The 22,292-nt window shown below is 64.7% G+C and overlaps 5 protein-coding genes across 24 annotated transcripts in view; 1 reads left to right on the forward strand and 4 right to left on the reverse strand.

Moving 5' to 3' along the window:
* Positions 1–39: 39 nt before the first annotated feature.
* On the reverse strand, positions 40–6,449 carry RECQL4 (RecQ like helicase 4). The gene is given in 23 exon segments (XM_035012190.1): positions 40–382; positions 473–581; positions 669–816; positions 899–1,079; positions 1,159–1,328; positions 1,410–1,539; positions 1,620–1,902; positions 1,984–2,246; positions 2,325–2,466; positions 2,540–2,719; positions 2,796–2,975; positions 3,053–3,136; positions 3,586–3,722; positions 3,802–3,894; positions 3,979–4,110; positions 4,212–4,322; positions 4,451–4,577; positions 4,649–4,832; positions 4,834–5,417; positions 5,723–5,866; positions 6,038–6,138; positions 6,223–6,256; positions 6,321–6,449. Coding segments are annotated over 23 exon segments (3,726 nt in total). The 5' UTR covers positions 6,405–6,449; the 3' UTR covers positions 40–257.
* LRRC14 (leucine rich repeat containing 14) lies at positions 4,225–10,610 on the forward strand. Of its 18 annotated transcripts, none has more exons than XM_035012192.1 (5): positions 6,610–6,656; positions 7,064–7,347; positions 8,323–8,676; positions 8,868–9,452; positions 9,544–10,610. In XM_035012192.1, the coding sequence occupies exons 2-5, from the start codon at positions 7,196–7,198 to the stop codon at positions 10,109–10,111; spliced, it is 1,659 nt and encodes a 552-aa protein (XP_034868083.1). In that variant the 5' UTR covers positions 6,610–6,656; positions 7,064–7,195; the 3' UTR covers positions 10,112–10,610. The 18 variants fall into 18 exon arrangements, with proteins under 18 accessions (XP_034868099.1, XP_034868083.1, XP_034868091.1 ...); XM_035012200.1 differs by having other exon boundaries at positions 6,616–6,656; positions 7,064–7,094; XM_035012207.1 differs by having other exon boundaries at positions 6,644–6,656; positions 7,064–7,094; positions 8,456–8,676.
* Positions 10,611–10,663: 53 nt separating this feature from the next.
* On the reverse strand, positions 10,664–15,002 carry LRRC24 (leucine rich repeat containing 24). Of its 2 annotated transcripts, none has more exons than XM_035012212.1 (4): positions 13,472–15,002; positions 13,033–13,311; positions 12,736–12,895; positions 10,664–12,077 (listed from the first exon to the last, which is right to left on the reverse strand). In XM_035012212.1, exons 1-4 carry the CDS (start codon positions 13,637–13,639, stop codon positions 11,149–11,151), a joined length of 1,536 nt encoding a protein of 511 aa, XP_034868103.1. In that variant the 5' UTR covers positions 13,640–15,002; the 3' UTR covers positions 10,664–11,148. The 2 variants fall into 2 exon arrangements, with proteins under 2 accessions (XP_034868103.1, XP_034868102.1); XM_035012211.1 differs by having other exon boundaries at positions 12,736–12,904.
* A 71-nt stretch (positions 15,003–15,073) lies between these two features.
* On the reverse strand, positions 15,074–17,721 carry CUNH8orf82 (chromosome unknown C8orf82 homolog). Its single transcript, XM_035012216.1, has 3 exons — positions 17,537–17,721; positions 16,882–16,930; positions 15,074–16,618 (listed from the first exon to the last, which is right to left on the reverse strand). Exons 1-3 carry the CDS (start codon positions 17,696–17,698, stop codon positions 16,176–16,178), a joined length of 654 nt encoding a protein of 217 aa, XP_034868107.1. The 5' UTR covers positions 17,699–17,721; the 3' UTR covers positions 15,074–16,175.
* A 745-nt stretch (positions 17,722–18,466) lies between these two features.
* The window catches only part of ARHGAP39 (Rho GTPase activating protein 39), a 91,391-nt gene continuing 87,565 nt past the window's right edge, over positions 18,467–22,292 (reverse strand). The window contains exons 9-12 of one of the 2 annotated variants that reach the window (XM_035012218.1): positions 21,512–21,711; positions 20,693–20,784; positions 20,088–20,257; positions 18,467–20,006 (exon numbers count right to left, since the gene is read on the reverse strand). In XM_035012218.1, coding sequence (XP_034868109.1) covers positions 19,812–20,006; positions 20,088–20,257; positions 20,693–20,784; positions 21,512–21,711 — 657 coding nt within the window. In that variant the 3' untranslated portion in view covers positions 18,467–19,811. Of the gene's footprint in view, positions 20,007–20,087; positions 20,258–20,692; positions 20,785–21,012; positions 21,712–22,292 lie in introns of those variants that run through there. The other variant, XM_035012217.1, reaches the window with a different exon arrangement.

Raw genomic sequence — 22,292 nt, forward strand, 5'->3', positions numbered from 1 at the left:
GATGGGCAAGGCTGTCCTCAGAAAAGAAGGCCCCTAAGAGTGACTTGAGCATTTTTTATTCTGCATTTGGGGGCTTCCTTGCCCCCACATTTCCGGTGGTGGGCCGTGCCCAGGGTAGTCAGTCGTTGTCATGGCCATCGATGTCCCTTTTCCCTGACGCAATGCCACACCTGATTCCCTCCGTACTGTGGCCACGCGGCCCCCTGTGCATGCCTGTCCGTGATGTGGGGGAGCAGGGCCCGCCCACGGCAGGGTGGTCAGTGGCCCCACCGCAGGATCTCCTCTGTGGCTAAGCGCATCAGGGCGGGGAAGCTCAGATGCAGGTATCTTCTCCAGAAGCGCCGGTCCCGCCCATACACCTGCGCTGGGTAGCAGGGGCTTCCTGGGGTGGAATGGGACACATGGGCCCTGAGGACTCTGGGCCAGGCCCGGCCCCCGCCCGTTGTCAGAGCCCAGCCTCCTAGGCCCTCACCGATGCCGTGGAAGATACGGGCCACAGCCCTGCCCGAGAACTGCTGGTCTGGCCACGAGGACAGAAGGTGGCGGACGTCCTGGCGAATCTGGTCCTCCCAGTCCTGGATCTGTGGGTGGCGGGCACGTCGTGGAGTGTGAGCGTGTGTGCGCCCTGCAGCCTGACCTCACTGCAGGCCGGGGGGGCTAGCACTCACCCCAGCCTGTCCTGGCTCTGGGCCCCGCTGCTCTTCTATGCTCCCTGAACCCTCTTCCTCGAAGTAGCAGCTGAGCAGGGCCTTGAGCCTCGCGCTGCGCTCCTCATCAGGCTGCTCCAAGCAGGGCCCGCAGCTGGGGAAGGCGACGCTGGGGTGACAGTGATCTGTCAGCGCTGCTCACCTGAGGGGAGGGGTGCAGGTGGCCCAGGCCCCGCCCACCCCTCCTGCACCTGTGAAAGGCCTGGAAGGTGTGGCGCAGGCGGGCCAGAGCTTCCTGCTCTCGGGCTTGTACGTGGCGGTACAGGAAGTCACAGATCTGGTCCCGCTCGTGGGCCGTCAGGTCTCCAGGACTGCGCAGACAGAAGGCAAGCTCCCGGAACTCCACCAGCACCCCCGTGCCCCGAGGTGCACCTGCCAGAGAGCTTGTCACGCACGGGCGAGCGGGCGGCAAGCAGGGCTGCGGCCGAGCGGGGCTGGGGGCAGGGCGCACCTGTCGCGGGCTCTGGCTCCCACTGCAGCTGGCGGAGAGCGTGCTCTACAGAGGCCAGCTTCCAGCCCGCTGAGCCGGCCAGCTGCAGCACGTCGACCTCGACAGAACAGCTTCCCCCTCCTGTGTTCTGCGGTGGCTGCTGGGCCAGACACACAGCCAGGAGGGGACACCTGCACCAGCGGAAGGGACACGGGATGAGCAGTCCTGGCTCCGCATCCCTGGCCGCCCCCCGGGCCGGGACGTGTGCTCACCTGTGGGCCAGGGCCTGGAGCTGGGGGGGGCCCCCAGGGCAGTGCAGGCGACAGCGGGCGCAGGTGGGCGTCAGCAGTTCCAGCCAACGCCGTGGGTGGAGCTCCAGGTAGCACAGCAGGGTCTCGATGGCTGGGGGGCAGGGCCAGGCTTAGGCGACGTGGGGACGTGGGCATGTGGGGACGTGCCCACCGCCGCCCCCAGTTCCTCACCCTCCTCAGGCATGTCCAGGGCCTGCACCAACGGCTGCACTGGGAGCGCCCGCTCGTGGCCCGGGCACCGGGCTGTGCACTCGATGTTGGGTTGCTCGGCCTCCCTCAGGGACGTGGCCACGGGCCTGTCCTGGCTCTCGGCTCCATCCTGCTCTGGGGGCCGCTGGGCGTGGGCACTGGTGCAGGTACAGGGTGGGAACGAGCACTGGACCAGTTTCTTCACGGCGAGAAAGTCGGTGGCGTCGGCATGCACGTGTCTCCGCAGCTCCCGCAGGTCCTGGCCCTGTGACACGGCGGCCGTGAAGGAGCGGCTGGGGTGTGTGTGGTGGGGGGAGGGGTGGGCTCGAGCGGGGCAGGGAAGAACCTGGGCTTGTAGGAAGAGGTGGCAGTGCGCCGGCTGGCCGTCACGCCCGGCCCGGCCCACAGCCTGCACGTAGCTCTCGAAGCTCGCGGGCAGCCCCAGGTGCAGCACGGCCCGCACGTCTGGCCGGTCCAGCCCCATCCCGAAGGCCACCGTGGCCACCACCACCTGCAGCTGGCCGTCCATGAAGGCCTGCTGCACCCGCCGCCGCTCCCGGCCACACATGCCGGCGTGGTAGGCTTCGGCTACAGCCTTGGGGGCCCGGCCTGCGGGGAAGACACAGACGGTTGGGTAGACTGTGTTCCTGAGGCAGCTCCCGCGGGGCACGACCCCGCTGACCTCACCTTGGGGCCCCAGGTCCCGGGCCTCAGGCAGGCAGGTGCGGAGCAGGGCGGCGACACGCTCTGTGTCCTCGCGTCTGTTGCAGTACACGATGACGGAGCTCAGAGCACGGAAACGATCACTCCGCAGCAGCGTCACCAAAGCCTGGTGGGTGACGGTGGTCAGTGGGGTCTGTCGGAGGCCGTGCCTCTGCCCTGGCCCAGGTGTGCACACCTACCTGGTCTGGGTCCCTGTCCATGGACACAGAGAGGTGCAGGTTGGTGGGGATGGTGACCGGCCCTCTGAGGACAAGCTCCTCGGCCACGCCTAGATGCTGGGCCACATCCCTCGAGGTGCTGCGTGTGGCCGTGGCCGTGAGGCCCAGGAAGCAGCGCACGCCCATGTGTTCCCGCAGCACCTGTGTGGGAGCGGAGCTGGTGAAGATGCCCAAGCCGCCCCCCCAGCCTGCTTGCTCGTACCCGAATAAGGCTCACCTTGCAGACGCGCAAGTAGCAGGGCCGGAAGTTGTGGGACCACTGGGAAAGGCAGTGGGCCTCATCGACACAGGCAAAGGCGACCGGAGGCAGCTGAGGGAGGCGGCCAGGGGTCCCTGCCCCAGCCCCAACCAGCGCCTCGGGTGACAGCATCAGCACATGCACCTGGGCTGCCTGAACCTGAGGATGCAAGGTCAGGAGCATCATCCAGGGGCCCGTCTGCCCCCCTGCCCGTCTTGCCACGTAAGGCCCCTCACCTTCTTCAAGGCAGACTCCCGCTGCTTCCTGGTCATGCCTGAATGGATGCACACTGCCTTCAGGCACGGGGGCAGGCCAGACACCTGCAGGTCCAGGAGGACGACCAGTTACAGGCCACCCTTCCCTGGCCCTCCCTCCAGCGGCTCTCAGCTGCTCAGCCTGATTGCGACCACCATCTCTGCCTCGGGCTCTCTAGGGAGAACGAGCCCAGACTGTGGAGCCTAGGACTAAGGATTCAGAGCCACCCAGAGCCTTGGCTCAGAAGCGCCGGGAACAGACAGGCCCTACTGGGGATGTACCCCCTCCCCAGCGCCGCTCCTCCTAGGGGTCGACCCACGTCTGGCCAGCTGCCACGTCCCTGCTGTCCTCGGGCCACTATGAGGCCTGGAGTTGTCGACACAGCCGATGGGGTGAGAACAGCTGAGCTCTTTACAGCTCTGATTAGGTAACAGGCAGCAGCCCAAAAGAGCCAGAGGACCCACAGGCACTGGTTCCTGCCTTCTGCCTGGGCCCCAGGTTCCTGTCAGTGTACCTGGTCGTCCATGAGAGACAGGAGGGGAGAGATGACCAGCGTGAGGCAGGGGCTCCGCCGGGCGTAAAGCAGCGCAGGGAGCTGGTAGCAAAGGGACTTGCCAGCACCTGTGGGCAACACCAGCAGCGTGGACATGCCTGGTGGGAGCAAGGGTCAATAGTGCCAGTCCGTGGCCAGGCCTTGGCCCTCCCTCGTCTCCCCGGCAGCCAAGCTCACCAGAAAGGATCCGCATGACTACACGCTCCTGCCCGGGGCGGAAGGCTCGGTGCCCCAGCTGCTCTAGGGCCTGGAACACCTCAGCTGGTGTCTCTGTGGACACGGGTGTTGGTCAGCATGGCCCCAAGTCGCCCCCATCTCCCAGTAAAGGCTCTGGCCTGGTAGGCTTCTGCTCACCTGCCACCTGCCCCGAGGGCCCTGGTGGGTAGAGTGGTGGCACACAGGGGGGTGGGCAGTGCGCCTGGGGCACAGACCGCTCCATGGTCACCAACAGCTCAGGCCCAGCGGGCTCTGTATCTTTCTCACTTACTAGAAACGGACACAAAAAGGTGGTGTGGGACTCAAGACTAGACTGGGATCTTCCCAGCAAAAACAGGTAGCTGCAGCCTGCCCTCTGTCCCTTCATTCACCAGGGAGCTGAGAACTGGCAGTGCCTGTCCTCTGGACTACTTCCTCCAAGGTGAGCTGGGTCTGCACGTCCTCTTCGTTCTTACTGCTCTTCCGGGGGCCCGGAGTAGGCTCTGCGTCAGGTATAAGGAGCTGCTAGGTTCTTTTGTTCGAGCTAGATGTGCTTCCCCCCACTCCCCCCGAGAGTACAAGTGTGCTCTGAACAGTATTAGGAACCCATCACCCACAGTAGAAGTTTCACCTGGTTGGGGGCACTGGGATGACGAGCGGCCTAGCTGCCCACACCGGAAGCAAGAGTTCCTGACTGTGGCTCTGGGCTGACCACCTCCAAAACGCTCCCCTTTCTTCTGCCACTTCTGCTTCCACATCTGGGGGCCGCAAAAGAAGGTCACGAGGCAAAAAGTGGTAGGGATGAAGGGAGTGCCTGCCGCCACCTCACCTGCTTGCGGAGCAGCCTGCCACGGAGCGCTGGGCCCCGCACGTAGCGTTTCTGCTTCATGTTCAGTCGTACGTAATTACCTCCGCTTTGGTTAGCTGGTCTAGAAAGGATGTACAAGCAGGCCATGCCCAAAGCCTGCCCCACCCTGGCTCATCTCAAGGCGACCCTACCGGGAGGCTGAAGCTCTGTACCTGGGGGCTGTGGGGCCACTGGCAGGCTGTACCCACAGGGGTTCTCCTGGACCGTCTTCTGCATGTCCCGCAGCGCCAGCTTCCTCAGGCAGAGGTCCTGCTTGGCCGCTGTCCTGCTGGGCCTGTGCAGGGTTCCCTTCTGGTTCCCTCCCGCATCTCCACTTCTTGCCTCGACTGTTGCCGGGTTGGGGGCTCCCTGTAACTCCACCCGTCTGTAGGGCTCGAGTCTCAGGGCCAGTGTTGTGACCAAGGACTGATGGCACACCTGAAGTCAAAGGCTGTGACCCCTCTACGCCCAGGTTAGGCTGGCAGGCCTGGGCAGCCCCCAGGAAATCTGGGGCCCCGCTGTGACATCTCTGTAGCCAGTCAGGATCTAGGGAGCTCAGTCGTAGACTCAGGGATGCCCGTAGCTGCTGGAGGCGGCCTGGCCTCAGCCGGGGCCCACGAGGCTGCAGGGGCACCTCACTGACTTCTTCTGGAGAGATGGGGGCAGCCCCTGCACCTGGTGGCCCCGGGGAGGGCGTCTTGGAGGAGGGTCTTCGTGGAGGCCGGGGTATGCGGCCCAGGGCTGGCCCAGCCTGAGAGAGGGAAGACAGACCGGGAAGCAGGAACTCAGGTGTCTGGGCTGCTACAGACTCTGAAACCTGCCAGAACGTCCACCCTGAAGCCCCAGGCAAGGTGAGAAGCCTGAGGTTGGCTCTGAACCCGTCTCAGGAATCTTACCCTGATTAATGCTAGAAGAGCACGGATGACCACATAGGTACAGTGGCGTAAGCGTGAAAGATTGACGAGAGAGGTTATACGGTGACTCTGTTCCTGGGCGGACACTAGCTCTGCATCCAGGACAGACACACTGCCTGCTTGGCCTACCGGTAACTCTCACCTGCAGGGTGGCCTTTAGGTTGGTCTTAAGCCTCCTCCCGTAGTCTGGCACAGACCCCACAGGACTTGGCCCAGAAAGACTAGAATGTGGACTCTGGGTCGCAGCTCGATTCAAGTGCGGCCCCCAGCAGCTGGGCTCCGGTCTCTGCAGGAAGAGAGGGTGGGGGTCCGAGCCCTCCTCCAGCCCCCCCACCCCCCCCCCCCAGGTCCGGTCCTCCCCCGACGTTCTGTGCCCCACAGAGGCCTGATCACGACTCCTCCTGGCTCTGCCATACAGGAGACTGACCCGCAGGCCAGGACGTCCAGGCCTGGGTACCTCCTCCGCCGTCGCGAGAAGCGACTGCTTGGGGCTGCGAGGTCCGATGCCGCCGGCCCGGCCCAGGGCCCCCTTCAGGGCGCGATACTCCCGGTAGAGCGCTGGGGGTGGGATCAAGGGTCATCGGGGGCCGCCGGGCTCCTTCCCCGCGCGTCCCTCCTTCCGCCCCACGTCCGCGCGCTCACCGCGGGTCTCCTCCGGCGCCGCCTCCACGTCCTCCTGCGGAGGGAACGCGTCAGCCCGCGGCCGAACCCTCAGCCCCCCGCCCCCGGGCAGCCCGCACCTGGCCCGGCCGCCGCCCGCACCGCCTCCGGAACGCGCGCTCCCAATCCTGCAGCCGCTCCCGCACGTCCCGCAGCCGCTCCATGGCGCTGGCCCGGGGTTCCGGGCCCCGTGAATCTCCCGCCGCGAGGGCGACGCCGGCTGCCGGCCAATGGGGGCACACGGCAGGGCCGGAGGCGGGGCGGCTCGGCAGCCGCCAGCAGGACAGCCAATCAGTGGGGCTCTAGTGGGGCGGCCAATGGGTGGCGTCTACGTCATCGCGGCGCGCGGAGGCGCCGGGCGGGGCGCCGCGGGCGGTGAGGCGGGGCCGGTGGCGGTGGCAGCGGCTGTGGGGCTGGTGAGCGCGGGCCGCCGGCCGGAGATGCAGCGGGGCGGCGTGCGCCCCTGGCCCTGCCTGGCCGCACGAAGCAGGCACGGGCGCTTGGGGCGCCGCCGCCCGGGAGGCGGGAGCGGGAACCGGGCGGTTCGTCCGCGGGGTGGGGGAAGGACCTGGAGCCCTGCGTCGGGCAGAGCGACCTCGGGCCCCGGGGGGACGACGCACCGGCTTCGAGGGGCACATCACGTCCGGGAGGCGGAGGGCGTCGCATTGAGGGTCTCCCGCGGCTCGAGGCGGGGAGGAGCCGGGCGGGGGCGTCTTCGGGGAAACGCCGGGAGCCGCGCGCCGGCGGGAGGGGGCGGCGGCCACTGCCCAGAGGCTCCTCCCACGGTGACCACACTGGCTGCTTTCGTTTCCTCTCGTGACAGGTGCTGGGTTGGTCTGTCCTGTCACAGCGAGGTATGAATCGCCCTCGCGAGATTTGTCTCCAGGCAGAGCAAGGCCGAGGGTTGGCGTTCGGGGCTTCTCAAGAACCAGTGCCCTAAGGACTTACGTTGTGCATGAGGTCCGGAAGAGCAGGGTTCCTGGGGCCAGACTGCTCCCCCTTCCCCGAGCTCATCGCCCAGGCTGTGACCTTGGCCTGGCAAGGCTTAGATCTTAGTTTTCTAATCTGTTTCCAGGGGTATGACTGGGAAGCAGTTTTGAGGATGAGGTGTGTGGCCCCAAGTAAGTCCACTGATTGTTGCTGCTGCTGAAGTCAATAGTAGAGCTGATGTCCAAGGACTCCATAGTCTCAGGCATTTACTGTAAGCCCCTTGTTAGCTTGGATGCCCGTTCTACTGCGGACTCTGTCCACCTGAGCAGTTCCTGGCCTGGGGCCTACCGGATCCCATGGGTTTGAGAGTTGGTCTCTCACTGCGGTTCTCTCTAGGGGAAAAGAGGACGTTTGGACAGGTGGCAAGGACCTTGGCGGGTGAGGTTTGCTTTCTGTCTTTCTGTGAATCTGCAGGGACCTCCGTGCTTGGCAGTACTCCTGGACGGGAGTAGTTAAGACCTGAGGGTCAGGCCTGTCTGGACTCAAGGTTCCCTGGGTCCCAGCCCTTTTTATCTTTGCTGGTATTTATTAAGCTGCATCAGTGCTTCCACTTCCTGTCCAAGGACCACCCGCAAGAGCTGGAGGAGGGTGGGAAGGCGGATTGTGATGCGGCTTCCAGCCCCCTAGGAGTGTCCTACCTCCTCTGGTGCTTGTATGTGTGTGGGGGAAGGGCCTGAGCTCTATTCTGCTTTTGAGGAAGAGAAGGTCTCTTGATAAACAGCTTTGTAATTTGGGAGGCCTCAAGTACAGGTGTGTGGGGGGGAGGTCCTGCAGAGCAGTAGCCGTCAAAAGCACATCTGGGCAAGCGGGTCACGTCTGATGCTGTGCTATTTATGTACCGTTTGATGGCTACATTTCCCTAAAGAGGCCCCATGCTTCTGGAGGGAGGGAAGTGGGGGGTGGTCTTGTCCCTGTTCCCACTTAGCCCAGTGCTAGGCACTTAGCACTTGCTCTTTGGTGCCACGGTCCTCCACTGAGTGTCAGCGCTGTGCCAAGTGTCATGCTGGGCTTGCTAACTACCAGTGATGGAGGAGGCTATGGCCGGTGGTGGCCTGGGGTCTGTCCTCCCCGCTGAAGGGCCCTTCCCTGCAGGTGGCTTCTTGCCTGGCCCAGCGCCATGCACACGCTTGTGTTCCTGAGCACACGGCAGGTGCTCCAGTGCCAGCCAGCTGCCTGCCAGGCCCTGCCCCTGCTGCCTCGAGAGCTCTTCCCCCTGCTGTTCAAGGTGGCCTTCATGGACAAGAAGACTGTTGTGCTTCGAGAGCTGGTGCACACGTGGCCCTTCCCACTGCTCAGCTTCCAGCAGCTGTTGCAGGAATGTGCCCACTGCAGCCGGGCCTTGCTGCAAGAGCGCCCCAGCACAGAGAGCATGCAGGCTGTGATCCTGGGGCTGACGGCCCGGCTCCACACCCCAGAGACAGAGGCTGGCACACAGCCTCTCTGCAGGTATGGGCTCACCCGAGGGCCCCGAGGGCCTGGGGTGGGGGGTGGTGGTGCAGAGAGTGTCCCCTGTGAGGTTCCAGGCGACTGCAAGGGCTCAGTGCAGGAACAGGCATGTTGCTCCTGTCCCAAGATGGCTGGGAGTGGGTGTGGGCTCTGCTCCCTTGTCTCCTGCTTCAGCCTACCCGTGCTCCCAGGAAGCATGCCCTGCGAGTGCTGGATATGACAGGCCTCCTGGATGATGGCGTGGAGCAGGACCCTGGCACCATGAGCATGTGGGACTGCACAGCGGCGGTGGCCCGCACCTGCATAGCACAGCAGCAGGGTGGGCCTGCGGAGCCTGGGCTGGCCCCCGTTCCTGTGGAGGTTCGTGTGGACCTGCGGGTGAACCGGGCCTCGTATGCGTTTCTGCGGGAGGCACTGCGAAGCAGCGTAGGCAGTCCCCTGCGGCTCTGCTGCCGGGACCTGCGGGCTGAGGACCTGCCCATGCGCAACACTGTGGCTTTGCTGCAGCTGCTGGATGCGGGCTGCTTGCGCCGTGTGGACCTGCGCTTTAACAACTTGGGTCTGCGTGGCCTGTCTGTTATCATCCCACATGTGGCCCGCTTCCAGCACCTGGCCAGCCTGCGGCTGCACTATGTGCACGGGGACTCCAGGCAGCCTTCTGTGGATGGTGAGGACAACTTTCGTTACTTCCTGGCCCAGATGGGCCGCTTCACTTGTCTGCGGGAGCTCAGCATGGGCTCCTCTCTCCTCTCGGGACGGTTGGACCAGCTGCTCAGGTGAGCAAGCCCCACTACTGCCCTGCCCTTCCTCCTCTCCCGAGACCCTCCCCTGGTCCGGCCTGTTTGTGACCTCCTGTGTCCCCTATAGCACCCTGCAGAGCCCCCTGGAGAGCCTGGAGCTGGCCTTCTGTGCCCTGCTGCCCGAGGATCTGCGCTTTCTGGCACGGAGCCCCCATGCTGTCCATCTCAAGAAGTTGGACCTTAGTGGCAATGACCTGTCCGGCAGCCAACTAGAGCCTTTCCAGGGTCTGCTGCGGGCGGCTGCGGCCACACTGCTGCACCTGGAGCTGACTGAGTGCCAGCTTGCCGATACCCAGCTGCTGGCCACGCTCCCTGTGCTGACGCGCTGCACCAGCCTCCGCTACCTCGGCCTCTATGGCAACCCGCTGTCCATGGCGGGCCTCAAGGAGCTCCTCCGGGATTCAGTGGTGCAGGCTGAGCTACGCACAGTGGTGCACCCCTTCCCTGTGGACTGTTACGAAGGCCTGCCCTGGCCACCGCCTGCTTCTGTTCTGCTGGAGGCTTCCATCAACGAGGAGAAGTTTGCTCGTGTGGAGGCCGAGCTGCACCAGCTGCTCCTGGCCTCAGGCCGTGCTCATGTGCTGTGGACCACAGACATTTATGGGCGCCTGGCTGCAGACTACTTCAGCCTATGACCTCCGGGCTGTCCTGGTGTTCAGGGCTGATGGAGATCCCTCCCTGCCTTAGGTAGACAGAGCCTTCACGGGGCCCTGTTGGAGGCCTGACACAGATGCACTGGTCTCGGGTTTCCTTGCTCCTGGGCATTTTGAGCCTTCCTATGCTTTGTGCAGCACCATGCGCAGTTTGCCCTGTACCCATTCCCCTGACTGGCTTGGGCTTCAGGGCTGGATTCCAGGCCTGCACGGCCAGGTTTGGTTTGGGTGCACTTGGCTACCCTCTGGTGTTGTGGTCCTTTCTCTGGAATGTTTGTGGGGTCCCAGCTGTGAGCTGAGAGAGGGTGTTCTCTCTAGGCCCTTCCCAAGAGCAGACTGCCCTGGGGTTGAAGTTGGAACAGGGACCTGCTTCGAGGAGAGCTGGGTCTCCCTACCCTGGCACCCAGGAGACCACCTGGCTGGGCTTTGGAGCCAGAAGGTGTCATTAAGGTACAAACGTGCAGTGTGTTTGGAACTTAAATTTGTGGTGGTTTTTTCTGTCCTAACTGGTCAGAATGGCTTGTCTCTGGCTCTGCTGTCACCCCCAACCTGGCCGCTGGGTAACTAACAGCTGTTTTCCAGTCCGCTGCCCGCCTCCCCTTCCCTGGGCGTCCCACCCGCCTCACAGCCAGTCTGGGCGCCTCCACGGCCCGTCGCCCCTCCCGCCTCGGGGACGCCCCAGGTCCTCCAGCAGGCTGGCGAGCCGGTGTCAGCCCCTGCGGAGCTAGAGGTGACGGTGGTCCTGGGAGGGGTCTTTTCTGGAGGGCCTCGGTAGGGGCGTGGGGGGCCTCCTTGGCCACCGTCCGTTCGCACGTTAGGACTTCCGCCTGCAGAGCTGGGGGTCCGCAGGTGCCTGCGCCGCGCCCTCGGGGCCCCAGACCCCACACACGGCTCGCCGCACACCGCGCAGCTTCTAGCCTTTACTGACTGCGCTGGAGCATGCGCGGGCGAGCCCGCGGGCCGGCCAGTCCGCGAGGCCACGTCATCCGCACGCGCCCGCCCCTCCCTCTGGGCCCCGCTCAGCAGTGAATTTCATAGGCCGCGGGCGGCTGCAGCGGGAGGCCCTGCCCCGGCCCGGCGGCCGCGCCGGCGGCCGCCTCCGTCGGGCCCTCGGCGAAGAGCGGCTTGGAGCGGTCGATGACGAACATCTCGTGGCCTCGCTCGTCGCGGAGCTCCTCGAGCTGCGCGAAGGTGCAGGGCCCGTCCGAGTAGTCGTTGACGAACAGCGCGCCCTCCCCCGGCGGCCCCGGCGCCTTTTTCCGCTTGCGCCGCCGGCGGCAGATCAGGGTCGCCAGCAGCAGCGCCGTGAGCGCGAGGAGCGCGATGGCGGCTGCGATGGCCGTCTGCGTGGCCAGGCCCAGGGCGCGGAAGGCCATGCTGCCCGCCTCCTGCAGGGGCTCGTGGCTGGCGGGGCCGGCGTGCGGGGGCGGCGGGGGCGCCAGCGGCAGCTGCTGCTGCCGGGACAGGTTGACCAGGAGCTGGAAGGGCACGCGGGCGGCGCCGCCGGCGTTGGAGGCCTCGCACTCGTACTTGCCCGCGTGGGCCAGGGTGATGTTGGTGAGGAAGAGCATGCCGCTGCCCGTGTCAGAGGCGCCGGGCCCGGCTGGGCGCGGCGCCCCGTCGTCTGGCTGGACCTGAGCCCGTGGCTGCCCTTCGCGAGGCTGGGCCACCTTTCTCCAGGTCACCAGGGGCTGCGGGTAGCCGGAAGCTTGGCAGGCAACCCGCAGGTCGTCCCCTAAGTTGGCTGTCACCTCCAGCGGCTCCACGTGTACAGAGGGCGGGATGCAGATGAGGCTACTGCCGGATACGTCCAGGAGACTTTGAAGTGCCAGGCGCGGGGGCTCTGCACACATTATCTTCCTGTCCCTGGAGCTGAGCAGCCGCTGGCCGCCCTCCTTGATCCATGCGCCCAGCCAATGCAGGGCACAGTCACAGCGCCATGGGTTCTCTGTGGGCAGAGCAGTGGTGGGTTGGTAGCTCAGGGGTGGTTGGCCAGAACAGGAGCCCCCTTCCTACCTCCCCCGGGGCGCCCCTGCAGCCTCTTCTCTGACCCCAAGCTCCTTGGAGTGTGGGCAGGCTCTTCCCTCCCCCTTCAGTTCTGTGATGCATGTTCCAGGTCCCTAATTTCTAAGAAAGCCTCTACTCCTCTGAAGTCTCTGCAACAAGTCCCATTATTTTGGGGGAACCTTGGTGTCCACATAGACATTCTATAGCACTGAGACCTTGCAGGTCCTGTCAGCCTTGTCTTCAGGTGCTGTGTCCTGGAATGCCAGCCCTAGTTTCATCCTTCCAGTTTCTGCCTGCTTGCCCTGATAGCCCCTAAGTGTGCAAGTGCAAGCCCCTCAACTCTTCCAAAGGGTTTCTACCTTTTCTGTCTTCATTAGGCAAGTTCCCTGAGCTGTGTCCCTTCCAGCACCCCCATTCCTATCAGACTTCTACCATGGTGCAGGTGGTGGCATGACCCTCCAGAGTGCTCCTGGATGGTCTGCAGTTCAGAGCCACTGAAATCAAAGTCCACTCCACACCTGCGCCTGTTTCCTACTGCCACCCCTGTGGCCAGGGAATAAACCTTCGCATGAGATCCCTTCCCCCGGGGAAGGAGGTACCTGTGAGGCGCAGGACCTGCAGGCTGGCCAGGGGCTGTAGGGCCTCACGGCTGATGGTGCCCAGTTGATTCCTGCTGAGGTCCAGCAGTGCCAATGAGGAGAGCCCGGCCAGGGCCTGGTCCTCCAGCAGCTCAATGCTGTTTTCCTGCAGGTGCAGCTCCTGCAGTCGCTGAAGGAAGGACAGCAGATCATCAGGGAAAGGGGCCCTGGGACCCAGGATCCCTTCCTAGCAGGCTAGACTGGGTTGACTTTTCTCCCTTTCACTACCCCTTGCCGTTGCCCACCTAAGCCGCTCACCGGTAGGTGCAGGAAGGTGAAATCCAGCAGCTGCACTAGCTGGTTGCCGGCCAGGTAGAGTGCACGGAGCTGGGCCAGGCCGGCGAAAGCGCCAACTCGCAAGCCGCGTAGCCGGTTGCCGGTGAGCGCTAGCTCCAGCAGGCGCGACTGCGCGCGGAAGGCGCCTGGCTCCAGGGCGCGCAGGCTGTTATTGTGCACGTAGAGCCGGCGCAGGGCTGCGAGAGGCGCCAATACGCCCGGTTCCAGGCGCGCGATGCTGTTGTCCTGCAGGAACAGCGTCTGCGGGCCGGACGGAGGGAGGGAAGGAGGGGGTTCACGCCGCTGAGGGAGTCTCCCTCTTCCCTGGGGCGCTCCAGCACCCACGGGACGCTCACACAGCCCTCCCTCCGTGTCGCGGGCGCCTCTGCTCCGCGGCCCAGCGGCCCCACGCGGTGCCCACCTGCGTCCCGGGTGGAATTCCGGGCGGGACGACGCGCAGCCGCAGGGCGCCGCACTCCACCGTGACGCTGTAGCAGCGGCAAGCGGCCGGGCAGCCGGCGGCGCGGGCCGGGAAATCGGGGAACCGCAGCAGCCACAGCAGCAGCAGCGTGGGCGCGCCCGGGGCCATCTCCCGCGGGACTGGCCGCGGGCCACGAAGCCGCGGCCTCCCGACGGGCTTCTTACAGTCCACCCGGATGTGATGTGCCTCCTGAAACACAGGTTGGCAGGCCTGCCCCTAACACCTGAGAGCCAGAGACGGACGTGATGGAGGCCCACACCTTGTGTCTAGTTTCTGAAAAGTTATAAATCAGTGCAAGCAACCGATTAAACAAAAAAAAAAGTTGGTTTCCCTCCTTTATAAAAACAGTCATGAAGATCTGGGGCATCAGGTTTCAGTTTGGAATTTCCACCGTTCTTAGTCTTACTACACAGGCCATGTGGGGAGAGTCAACCCTGCCCGAGCTCTCTTCTCTTCCCATCTATCTCCGTCTGGCACTGTAAGGGGCTTCCTGCTCGTGCGTGTGGACGTCTGGATCCGGCTTCCTTCTACATTCTAGCAACTGGCCACTCCTTGAATCTAAGGTGCAAGAGGCTAGTGCAAGGTGAGGTGGTGAAGCCCAGCGCCCAAGCACAGGCTAGAAGGGGAAGAACAGGCTCTGGGAAGACATCTCCCCTTGTCCACATGGACTCCTCTCTGTGAGACTTCCAAAAGCCGAGTCCATAACAGAAGTCTTGTGCCCCCAACACAAGGCCCAAGGCCCCACACTGCCAGTGTCCTTGTCTTCGCCCGACCCTGACCCAGCATTGTCTAGTCCTTTTCTCCCTAGAATTCATGCTGTGTTCCCCGACCCTGGGATCCACCTGATGTATCTTGATGGGTCACAGGGGCAGAACTGATCTGGGAGCCACCAGCCACAGGAAAATGCAAACACAGCTTTATCCAGCCCCTGCCCCTGCCCTCCTGGGGGTGAGAGTGGGTGGAACAGCTTGCAGAGAATTAGGGGTATTTCTCAGGGAACTTGTTAGAGAATTGGGGGATGTGGCACACAATAGGAAATGACCTATGTTCTCCCTGCTGGCTCCCAGCAAGTTGCTTCTGTTTTTTTGGGCTCTGGAACAGCGGGGTTGTAAAAGAGGGGCCTTGGGCCACCAACTGGGATTCTAGGGCAGTTTCCCAAGTGGGCTGTGGGAGCAATGACCTCCTAAACTGTGAAGGAATATATAGTGTGTTTGGGATTTATGCAGATGCATAAATCTGTGATCCTAGAGAGATGGGGAGGCCTGGGACTAGTTCCAGGCACAGTAAGTCCAGTTTTAAAGGTGGGGACTTGGGCCGAGAAGCCAGCTAGTCTGGAACTAGGGATAGCAAAGCTGAGGGTGTGCTGTTATCCAGCCTCCAGCCCTTCCTCAAAGGGTCCCGCTCTGAACACCTGCCTGTTTACCAAGTCTCCCTGCTAGCAAGAGGGAGTCATGTGGAAAGGGACCAAGTGGCCTTGGTGTCTGTTCATATCTTCCTCTAACTTGTAACTCACATGATTATTTAAAGTCACTAGAAATGAGGTAGGCACAGCAGAAGTTTTAATGGAATATAGCTCTGGCCCAGGCAGAGGCAGTTCCCAGGTGTCTCCGGATATGTGTGAACGCCAAGGACCTGAAGGCATACTCTGGGCTCCTGGGATCCATTTCCCTGAGCCAAAGCGCTGGCCCAGGGCTTGCCCACCCAGCCTCCAGCGGCAAGTCCTCAAGTAGAGGAGCTTCTTGGCTTCCTCCTTAGGATTCAAGGCACTGCGGTTCACAGGGACACCCCCTAGACACTGACTGGAATAAAAGGGCCGGCCTGAGCAGGGATGAGGGCCCAGGCGGGAAGAGCAGAGGAGGCCAGCCCAGAAAGCCTTTTACCCAGCGGACAGCCCTCTAATCCGGTTGGGCAGGGGGCGGGGCGTCACACACAGGATTCTGCGTTGGCTGTCACCGTCTCCAGGGCGCCCATCTGTGCGGGGACTGGAGGGGCGAGGAAGCCCTGCGACCCCCTCGGGCTCAGGGCGAAGCCAGAGCCGCATGCCTCGATTACCCCCACGATGTCACCTGCACCCCCTCCAGCGCGGGTCTGTCCTGGGCCAGTTCAGGGCAGGGCGTGGTCCCTGCCAGGTCTCCTCCCCTTCTCGGTCCGCGTGGGGTACAGAGCCGGAACGGCCCCCGATCCCGCCCCCATGCCCGCTGACCTCGGGTCGGGCGCCCCCTCACCTGACACTCCCGCGGCGCGGCTCCCCCGCCGAGCCCGCGGCGCCGCGGCCCACCGAGCAGCGCCGGGCGGGGGAGGGGCGGGCGCCGCTCGCGCACGCGCACTGGAGCCCCCGCGCCTCCGGCCCGGCCTCCCCGGCCAGCCCCAGCGAGCGATGGCCAAACCAAAGGACGCCCCAGGCCCGAGGTGTGGGGAGGTAGCAGAAGGGCCCGCGACCCCACCCCTCCTCGCGGTCGAGGCCACGGACGCGGCAGCACCTCGGACAGCGCCGAGCAGGCCGCGGCCGCGGTGCACCTGTGCCGCGCACGCGCATTCGGCCGGCGCGCTCTTTGGGTGCGCGTGCGCAGCGATGCGCGGCCGGGACCTGGCGGGGAGGGGGGCGGGACCGCGGGGTTGGGGGGCGGCCAGGGGCACCTGCGGCTCAGGGCCGCGGGGTGAGCAGCAGCGGGGCCAGGTCCATGGTGAGGGCGAGGCGGCGGCCTTGCCAGCGCACGTGCGAGGGCAGCGCGGACGCGCCGGGCGGATACTCGAAGCAGGCGCTAAGCTCGAAGGCCAGGGCTGAGCGCACCAGGCCCACGCCGCCCGCACGCTCCGGCGCCGGGTGGTAGAGGCGCCCATTGGCTGCCAGGGGCAGCAGACGCGCCGGCTCGAAGGGCACGGCCAGGGCCTCACCGCCGCCGCAGTAGGAGAGACGCGGGGGCTCGGGGCCCGAGGCCAGCAGGTGCGTGAAGACCACGGGCCGGTCTTCGCAGCGCAGGAAATTGCGCTCCCTGCCGCAGGGCGAGAGGAAGGGGAAGGAGGCCTCGTAGCGACCGCTGCGGTTGGGTCTCAGGCGGGAGAAGAAGGCGACCAGGAACTGTGGGTCTGGAGGTGAAGGGGCGCGGTTGCTTACCATGCCAGTCTACACGGGGCCCCACTCCCCCAGGCAAACGGCTTGCCCTGGGCAACGCCAAGGGCTGGCACCGCTTGTCGGCCCACCACTTTGGCCTCAGTCTAGACAGCAGGGCTCTTGTGCGCAGGATGCCCAGTCCTCTGCTTCGGGCGGGCCAGTGGGGAGGCTGGGGAGCAGAGCCCATCAGGGCCTTGCTGAAGGGAGATGGAAGGTGGGTAAGAGGGTGCAGCAGTACCTTTGAAGCAGGTGATGAAGTTCTTCATTTTGGAGTCATCCAGGAAAAGCTGTGGACAGAGGGGCAGGCCATTGCCCATGAGTCCCAGCTGGGAGCCAGACAGAGTCGGGCCCAGGGCGGGGTTGGCATTGGGCAGGCCTGAGCTGAGGCTAGTGTCCGCTTCCCTTGCTCGTGTGTACACACCGTGTGCAGAGAGACGAGTGCAAAGTAAACCGGGGGCCCTACCAACATTCCCGCATCTACGCCGCACTCCGGGCCGTGCAGGTGCCTGAGCTGCCATGCTTTCCCCGTACCTCTCCCTTCCTCAAGTTTCTAATTAAGTGTGCCACCTCCTCCGCGGAGGCTCCCGGACTTGCTTCCACCCCCCAGGGCTTGCAAATCAGGCAGGGCGGCCCCGAGGGCCGGGGACCGCAGGGAGGGGCAGGATCTGGGGATGCAGAGCGCGCGAGACGCAGCTGCAGCTGCGTGTGGCAGGTTGGCTGCTGGGGGTCCGACCCCTCTGGGGCTGAGGCCCGACGCCCCAATCTCTCCAGCTCGTTGGCCCAGCTCAGCAGTCACGTTCACTTACCTCAGAGACCCCGCCCCTCGCAGGGGCCCTCCCGTCGACCCCACCTCTCTTACAGGTGCGCCCCCCCAGGCCCCGCTCCAGGCCCACCTGGCCCTGATGATCCACGTAATAAAAATACTCTCGCGTCCGGGGCTCTGGGGCCTGGCCCTGCGTGTAGGAGATGTCCCCGCCTCCACCGCAGGCCCGGGTCCCTGGGGACCGCGCCAAGGCCAGGGCGCCGGTCCGGAGCGCTCCGCATGCCTGCCACATCTTCCCCCGGCGCCGGAAGCGGCGGGCCGGTCACGCGGGGCTGGCGCTGCGTGAACACGCATCCCCCGGCGACTGCGGCCTCACACTTCGGGTTCCGGGGACTGGCGCGGAGCTCGCTTTCCCTGGGCGCACGGGACTCCGGGACGGCGGGAGCGGCCCGCCCTGCTGTCCCGCTGGGGAAGGGACAGCGGACGAGACCGCCAGACAGCGCGGTGTGGATGTGATACGGCGGTGCAGGCGGACTCAGGAGCGAGGGGACGGGCTGGGAGCGGGGCGCCGGCAGGAATGCAGGCTCTGTCCCTCCGCCGTCGGAGGCTGGCCGCCGGCAAGTGGGCGAGGTACCCCTCAGAGAAAGCCAGTTTGGCTGGGCTGTCTGCATTTTCAACTAGTTACTGAATAAACACTCTGCCTAGAACTTATGGCAGGTTGGGGGTAGGACGCGTCACAAAAAGCCCACTCCCTGCGCAAACGGGCAGGGACTTAGGGGTCGACCCATACCCCAGGTGGCCGCAGATGGCGCAGAGGGGGCCCAACAGCCAGCTGGTGCCCCCTCCCTGGCTCATCACCTCTCCCCCATTCCCAGGAAACAGCCTTGCTTACAGCCCAACCCCCTACGCCCTCTCTCCATTCCCCCACTCTCCCCTGGCCTGTCCACCTAGGTGACCATACTAGCAACAGGCTGGCTGCAGTAGTGGGCTGCCCAGCCCCCAACCCAGACCCCTGCAGCGACTGGAAGAGCACCAGGCGACAGGCATTGACCGTGGCTCGCAAGTGTCCATATGTATTTTATTCACATAAAGTGTTGTCACCTCTTGAGTCCATGCGTCAGAGCGAGAGTCTGTGGCCGGGCCGTCCACTTCAGGCCCGGGGTCCACCCGACTTAGGACGCTACCTCAGGGGACACCCGGGCAGCGGCAGGGCTGGGCTTTTTTGTTTTTAATAATAAATAAAAACTCAACTCTAAAAAATATATATATATATATATATATAAACTGGGGAGAAATTAAGTTTAACAATTGGAACTCAAAATTCCAAAATGGAAAATGTACAAACTGAGAGTCTAGGTACCTCCTATCCCCAGCTCTGGCCTTGAGGAATCCTGGGCGTTCCCTGGTTCCCCAGCTTGGGGTCCCTTCCCTCTCTTCAACTGCAGGTCCCACATGGGGATGGGGCAGGGTTTGGTTTTTGGTCAGAAGCCAAGAAAGTGGGGAAGAAAATGATGGAGTGATATCAACTTGCTCTGCACAGAGGACAGGCTAGGACGGCTCAGAGATAAATAGCATTTGGGTTAAAACTATGTCATTAGCAAATTTAGTTCTTATATCTTTCCCTCTATATCTTTATACACAGGCGGGTTGGTGTGCTGGATAGAATCTGAATTTATAGTTACACGAAGAAAAAATACTCTTGCCCCTCCCCCACCCTGCCCCAAGAATGCCTGCCCAACCCTGCCCCCACCCAGAGGACTTTGGTTTGGGGGCCCCTCCCCACCCAGAGACAGCCTGCCGGGCCCTGCTCTGGTGATGGACAGCCCAGTGCCCTGGGGCCCCCAACTCCCGTGCGGTCTCCACGATGGAGGCCACAGGTGGCGGGGTGGGGGTGGGGGGTGCGGGGTGTTGAAGGCTACAGGCCAGGAAGGAGACCGAGGGCAAGTGCGGGGCAGAGGAAAGAGGGGCAGCCGGGCAAGGGCCAGGCCAGGGCCTGGCTGAGCGCAGGAGCCCCCGCGAGGCAGCTCACCCCGGGGGAGGGCGGCGTGTGCTCTCAGGCCGGCCGGGAGGGGCAGTGTCACTTGGCTCCAGGAAACAGAAGGCACTTTCTCGGGGCTGGCCGGCCGGCGGTGGGCGGGGCGGTGCCCAAGGAACTGGGCACTAGGCGGCGGGGTGGGAGGGGGCCCAGAGGCGCTCTTCCCACTCGCCCTCTGCCCCGGCTGCGTCCTCAGGCCAAGGGCCTGGGAGGGAGAGTTGGGGGCTTCCAGGGCTGGAGCGGGCATGGGCGGGGCCTGGCATGCTGCCTCCGCGGCTGGGGCGTTCCCTCCCCCCTCCCCGCGTGCTCCCCTGCCCGGGCGCACCCGAGCTTGGCTCTGTCCCCACCCTCGGTCCTTGGGGCCCGCGTGCTATAGCACGCCCTCCATGAAGCTGGTGTCCAGGTGCTGGATGAGCACGCGCAGGAACGACATCTCCTTGCGAGTGTTCTCGAAGATGACGCGCGGGTCGTCCGATCGGCAGCGCAGGCAGTTGGGCGCCATCACCATGGCCAGGTTGCTGACGTCCATCTTGGTGATGGCCACGTTGGCGGGCTGCACGAACACCTGCGCAGGGGGGACAGGAGGGTGGGCCGGGCCCCGCGCGCGGGCGTGCCCCGGGGGGGTGGGGGCGGGCCCGCCGCGTACCTGAAGGAAGCGGATGAGGTAGCACAGCACCAGGCGGTTGATGCGGGGCAGCGCGTGCACCACGGCCACGGCGGCCTCGGGGTTCTCGTAGTGCGCGATGCACTGCTCGTAGAACTCGTGCGGGATCAGGGGCTCCTCCAGCTCCCGATACCACAGCTTCAGCAGCGAAGCTGCGGACACAGCGCGGGCGGGTGCTCAGCACAGCCTGCTGGGCGGGCTCCCCTGGGCGGGGCGGGGCGGGAGCCGTGGAGCGGTCAGCGGGTTGGGGCGACACAGGGTAGGGACAGCGTGCGGCGTGAGCGCGGGAGTGTCGGGCCCGACTGGAAAGGCCCAGCCCCTGGCGCGTCGGTGCTCCTGAGGGCCTGGATTGACCGGGGGGCGGGGGGGGGGGGGACACACACACGACTGGGGGCTGATGCAGGGAGTGCAGGAGAGCGGCAGGCTAAGCCGGAAGGAGGGCCCCCAGGAGACTGCAGGATAGGAGGGGGTGTCTGTGCTAGAAACGGACCGGGAGCCATGACATCACTGGCGGAATAAGGGGGAGCCCAAGTGTTTCAACTGCCTGGAGCAGGCCTGCTTCAGCTCCTAGGGGAATGGAGGCTCACCAGGGACGTGGGGGTCCTCCAGGCCTGTCGGCACCTTCCACTGGTCTACCTGCAGCTTCAAGGCGTTCACCTCATCAATGTCCCCAGGGACTCTGTGGAGCACAGGGTGGGTCTCACCCAGGAGGACTCTGTCTTGCCCTGGTCAGACCCCGCCCCCACGCATCCTCGGCCAGACCCCGCCCCCACGCCGTCCCTCTTCCCTCTGCTGGCCACCCCCAGGCAGACGCCATTATCAGCAGGGCCACTGAGCCTTAGACCCCCAAGCCTGTTTCCCCAGCTCTCCTCCCGGGGCTTGGGTAGGTGAATCTTGGCAGCAGGCCTTGTGCTACGCCCCATGGGGCAGGGACTACCATCCCTATTCACAGGTGAGCGGCATCTGCTGGCTGCTGCTGGGGTGTCTTTCCAGGCTCACGCCTCAGGCCCTGCCTGTGGCTGCTGTCCAAGTGCCCTCTGGGACCCTGGTGGCCATTTTTACAGAGGCACTGTCCCTGGCTGACCCTCCTGCCTAAGTTCAGGCATGCTGCCATTCGGGGGGATGATTCTCTGACTTGCCTCCTGAGGATGGGGCCCTGCCCTGCCCTTCCCGGTTGATAGTGGCCCTTCCATTTGCTCCAGGGTGTCCCTCCCCGCCCACATGATGGCTTCTTGTCGGGGGGCCTCTGGCTGTTCCCAGACAGGGGCATGGGTCTCCTGGCCACAGAACCCAAGGCTGGGGCGCGGAAGTCGGCCCAGTGGTCCTGGTGCCTGATGGCTCCTGCCTGCCTGAGAATGGTGGAGACACCCGAGGCCCCCACACCCAGGGCCCGGGCTGCGGGGCACCTGAAGATGCCTTCTGTCTGGTCGCCGTTGAGTGCTAGCACCTCCTCAGAGAGACGTGTCTGCACCCAGGGCAGCTGCCGATCGGGGTACCGCTCCTTCTGCATGCTCATGACCTCCTGCAGGGCACTGCCAAACATGGACGGGCTGAACACAGCATTCTTGGCATGCCGGATCTCCTCCACGTTGGGCTTCTTCAGCCCCTGCAAAGACAGCCCAGCTCTCTGTCCTGGTGTGGTCCCGCCGCCCTGCTCCCAGCCTTCCCTCCCCCACCCCCGCCAGGGCTGTCCCTGGCTTGGCCACCCTCCCCCTCTCCCCTTGTCCTCTCACCCCTGGTAACTCCAGGCGCCTGCCTAGAAAGAGCCAGGGGCACCCCAACTCCCTGGTCCCACATCACCGGGGGAGGGGCACCCTGTTGGGCCACCTACAATGTCCTAAATCTTCAGGTGGCCCCACTGGTCACACAGGAGGAAGGTGGGAGTGACTCCTGGCATGAGAGCTGCCTGGGGCCATAGAGGGACCAGGCTGGCTGATCTGGACCATGTGAGACCACCTGGGCTGGAGGTGAGGGGAGAAGCCTGAGGTGGGCACAGGCAGCAGCTCCCAGTGGCAGAGCTAGAGCAGTGAATTGGGGGGGAGGGGGACGAGGGGAGGGGCAGCCAGGCTCTGGGACGGTGGGGGAAGGGTCAGACCCAGGAGGGCCTGAGGGGCTTCCTGGGTGGGGTGGGGGGGCTGAAAGGGAGCAGGGGACAGAGGGGAAGATGGCCAAGAGCCACACATCCTA

The sequence above is a fragment of the Mirounga leonina genome, unplaced genomic scaffold (genome assembly GCF_011800145.1).
Source record: "Mirounga leonina isolate KUSES-001 unplaced genomic scaffold, KU_Mleo_1.0 Mir_165, whole genome shotgun sequence".
Taxonomy (NCBI): domain Eukaryota; kingdom Metazoa; phylum Chordata; class Mammalia; order Carnivora; family Phocidae; genus Mirounga; species Mirounga leonina.

Excerpts from the sequence above, each read along its gene's own strand:
- LRRC14 (XM_035012192.1), top strand. The coding sequence starts at position 7,196 with ATGAGGTCCGGAAGAGCAGGGTTCCTGGGGCCAGACTGCTCCCCCTTC. Across the intron at positions 7,348-8,322 it reads GAAGCAGTTTTGAGGATGAG|GTGGCTTCTTGCCTGGCCCA; the intron begins GTGTGTGGCCCC and ends CCTTCCCTGCAG. Across the intron at positions 8,677-8,867 it reads GGCACACAGCCTCTCTGCAG|GAAGCATGCCCTGCGAGTGC; the intron begins GTATGGGCTCAC and ends CCGTGCTCCCAG.
- CUNH8orf82 (XM_035012216.1), bottom strand. The coding sequence starts at position 17,698 with ATGTGGCAGGCATGCGGAGCGCTCCGGACCGGCGCCCTGGCCTTGGCG. Across the intron at positions 16,931-17,536 it reads ACGTGGATCATCAGGGCCAG|CTTTTCCTGGATGACTCCAA; the intron begins GTGGGCCTGGAG and ends CTCTGTCCACAG. Across the intron at positions 16,619-16,881 it reads CTTCATCACCTGCTTCAAAG|ACCCACAGTTCCTGGTCGCC; the intron begins GTACTGCTGCAC and ends CTTCACCTCCAG.
- LRRC24 (XM_035012211.1), bottom strand. The coding sequence starts at position 13,639 with ATGGCCCCGGGCGCGCCCACGCTGCTGCTGCTGTGGCTGCTGCGGTTC. Across the intron at positions 12,905-13,032 it reads TCACCTTCCTGCACCTACCG|CGACTGCAGGAGCTGCACCT; the intron begins GTGAGCGGCTTA and ends TCCTTCCTTCAG. Across the intron at positions 12,078-12,735 it reads GCAGGTCCTGCGCCTCACAG|AGAACCCATGGCGCTGTGAC; the intron begins GTACCTCCTTCC and ends CTCTGCCCACAG.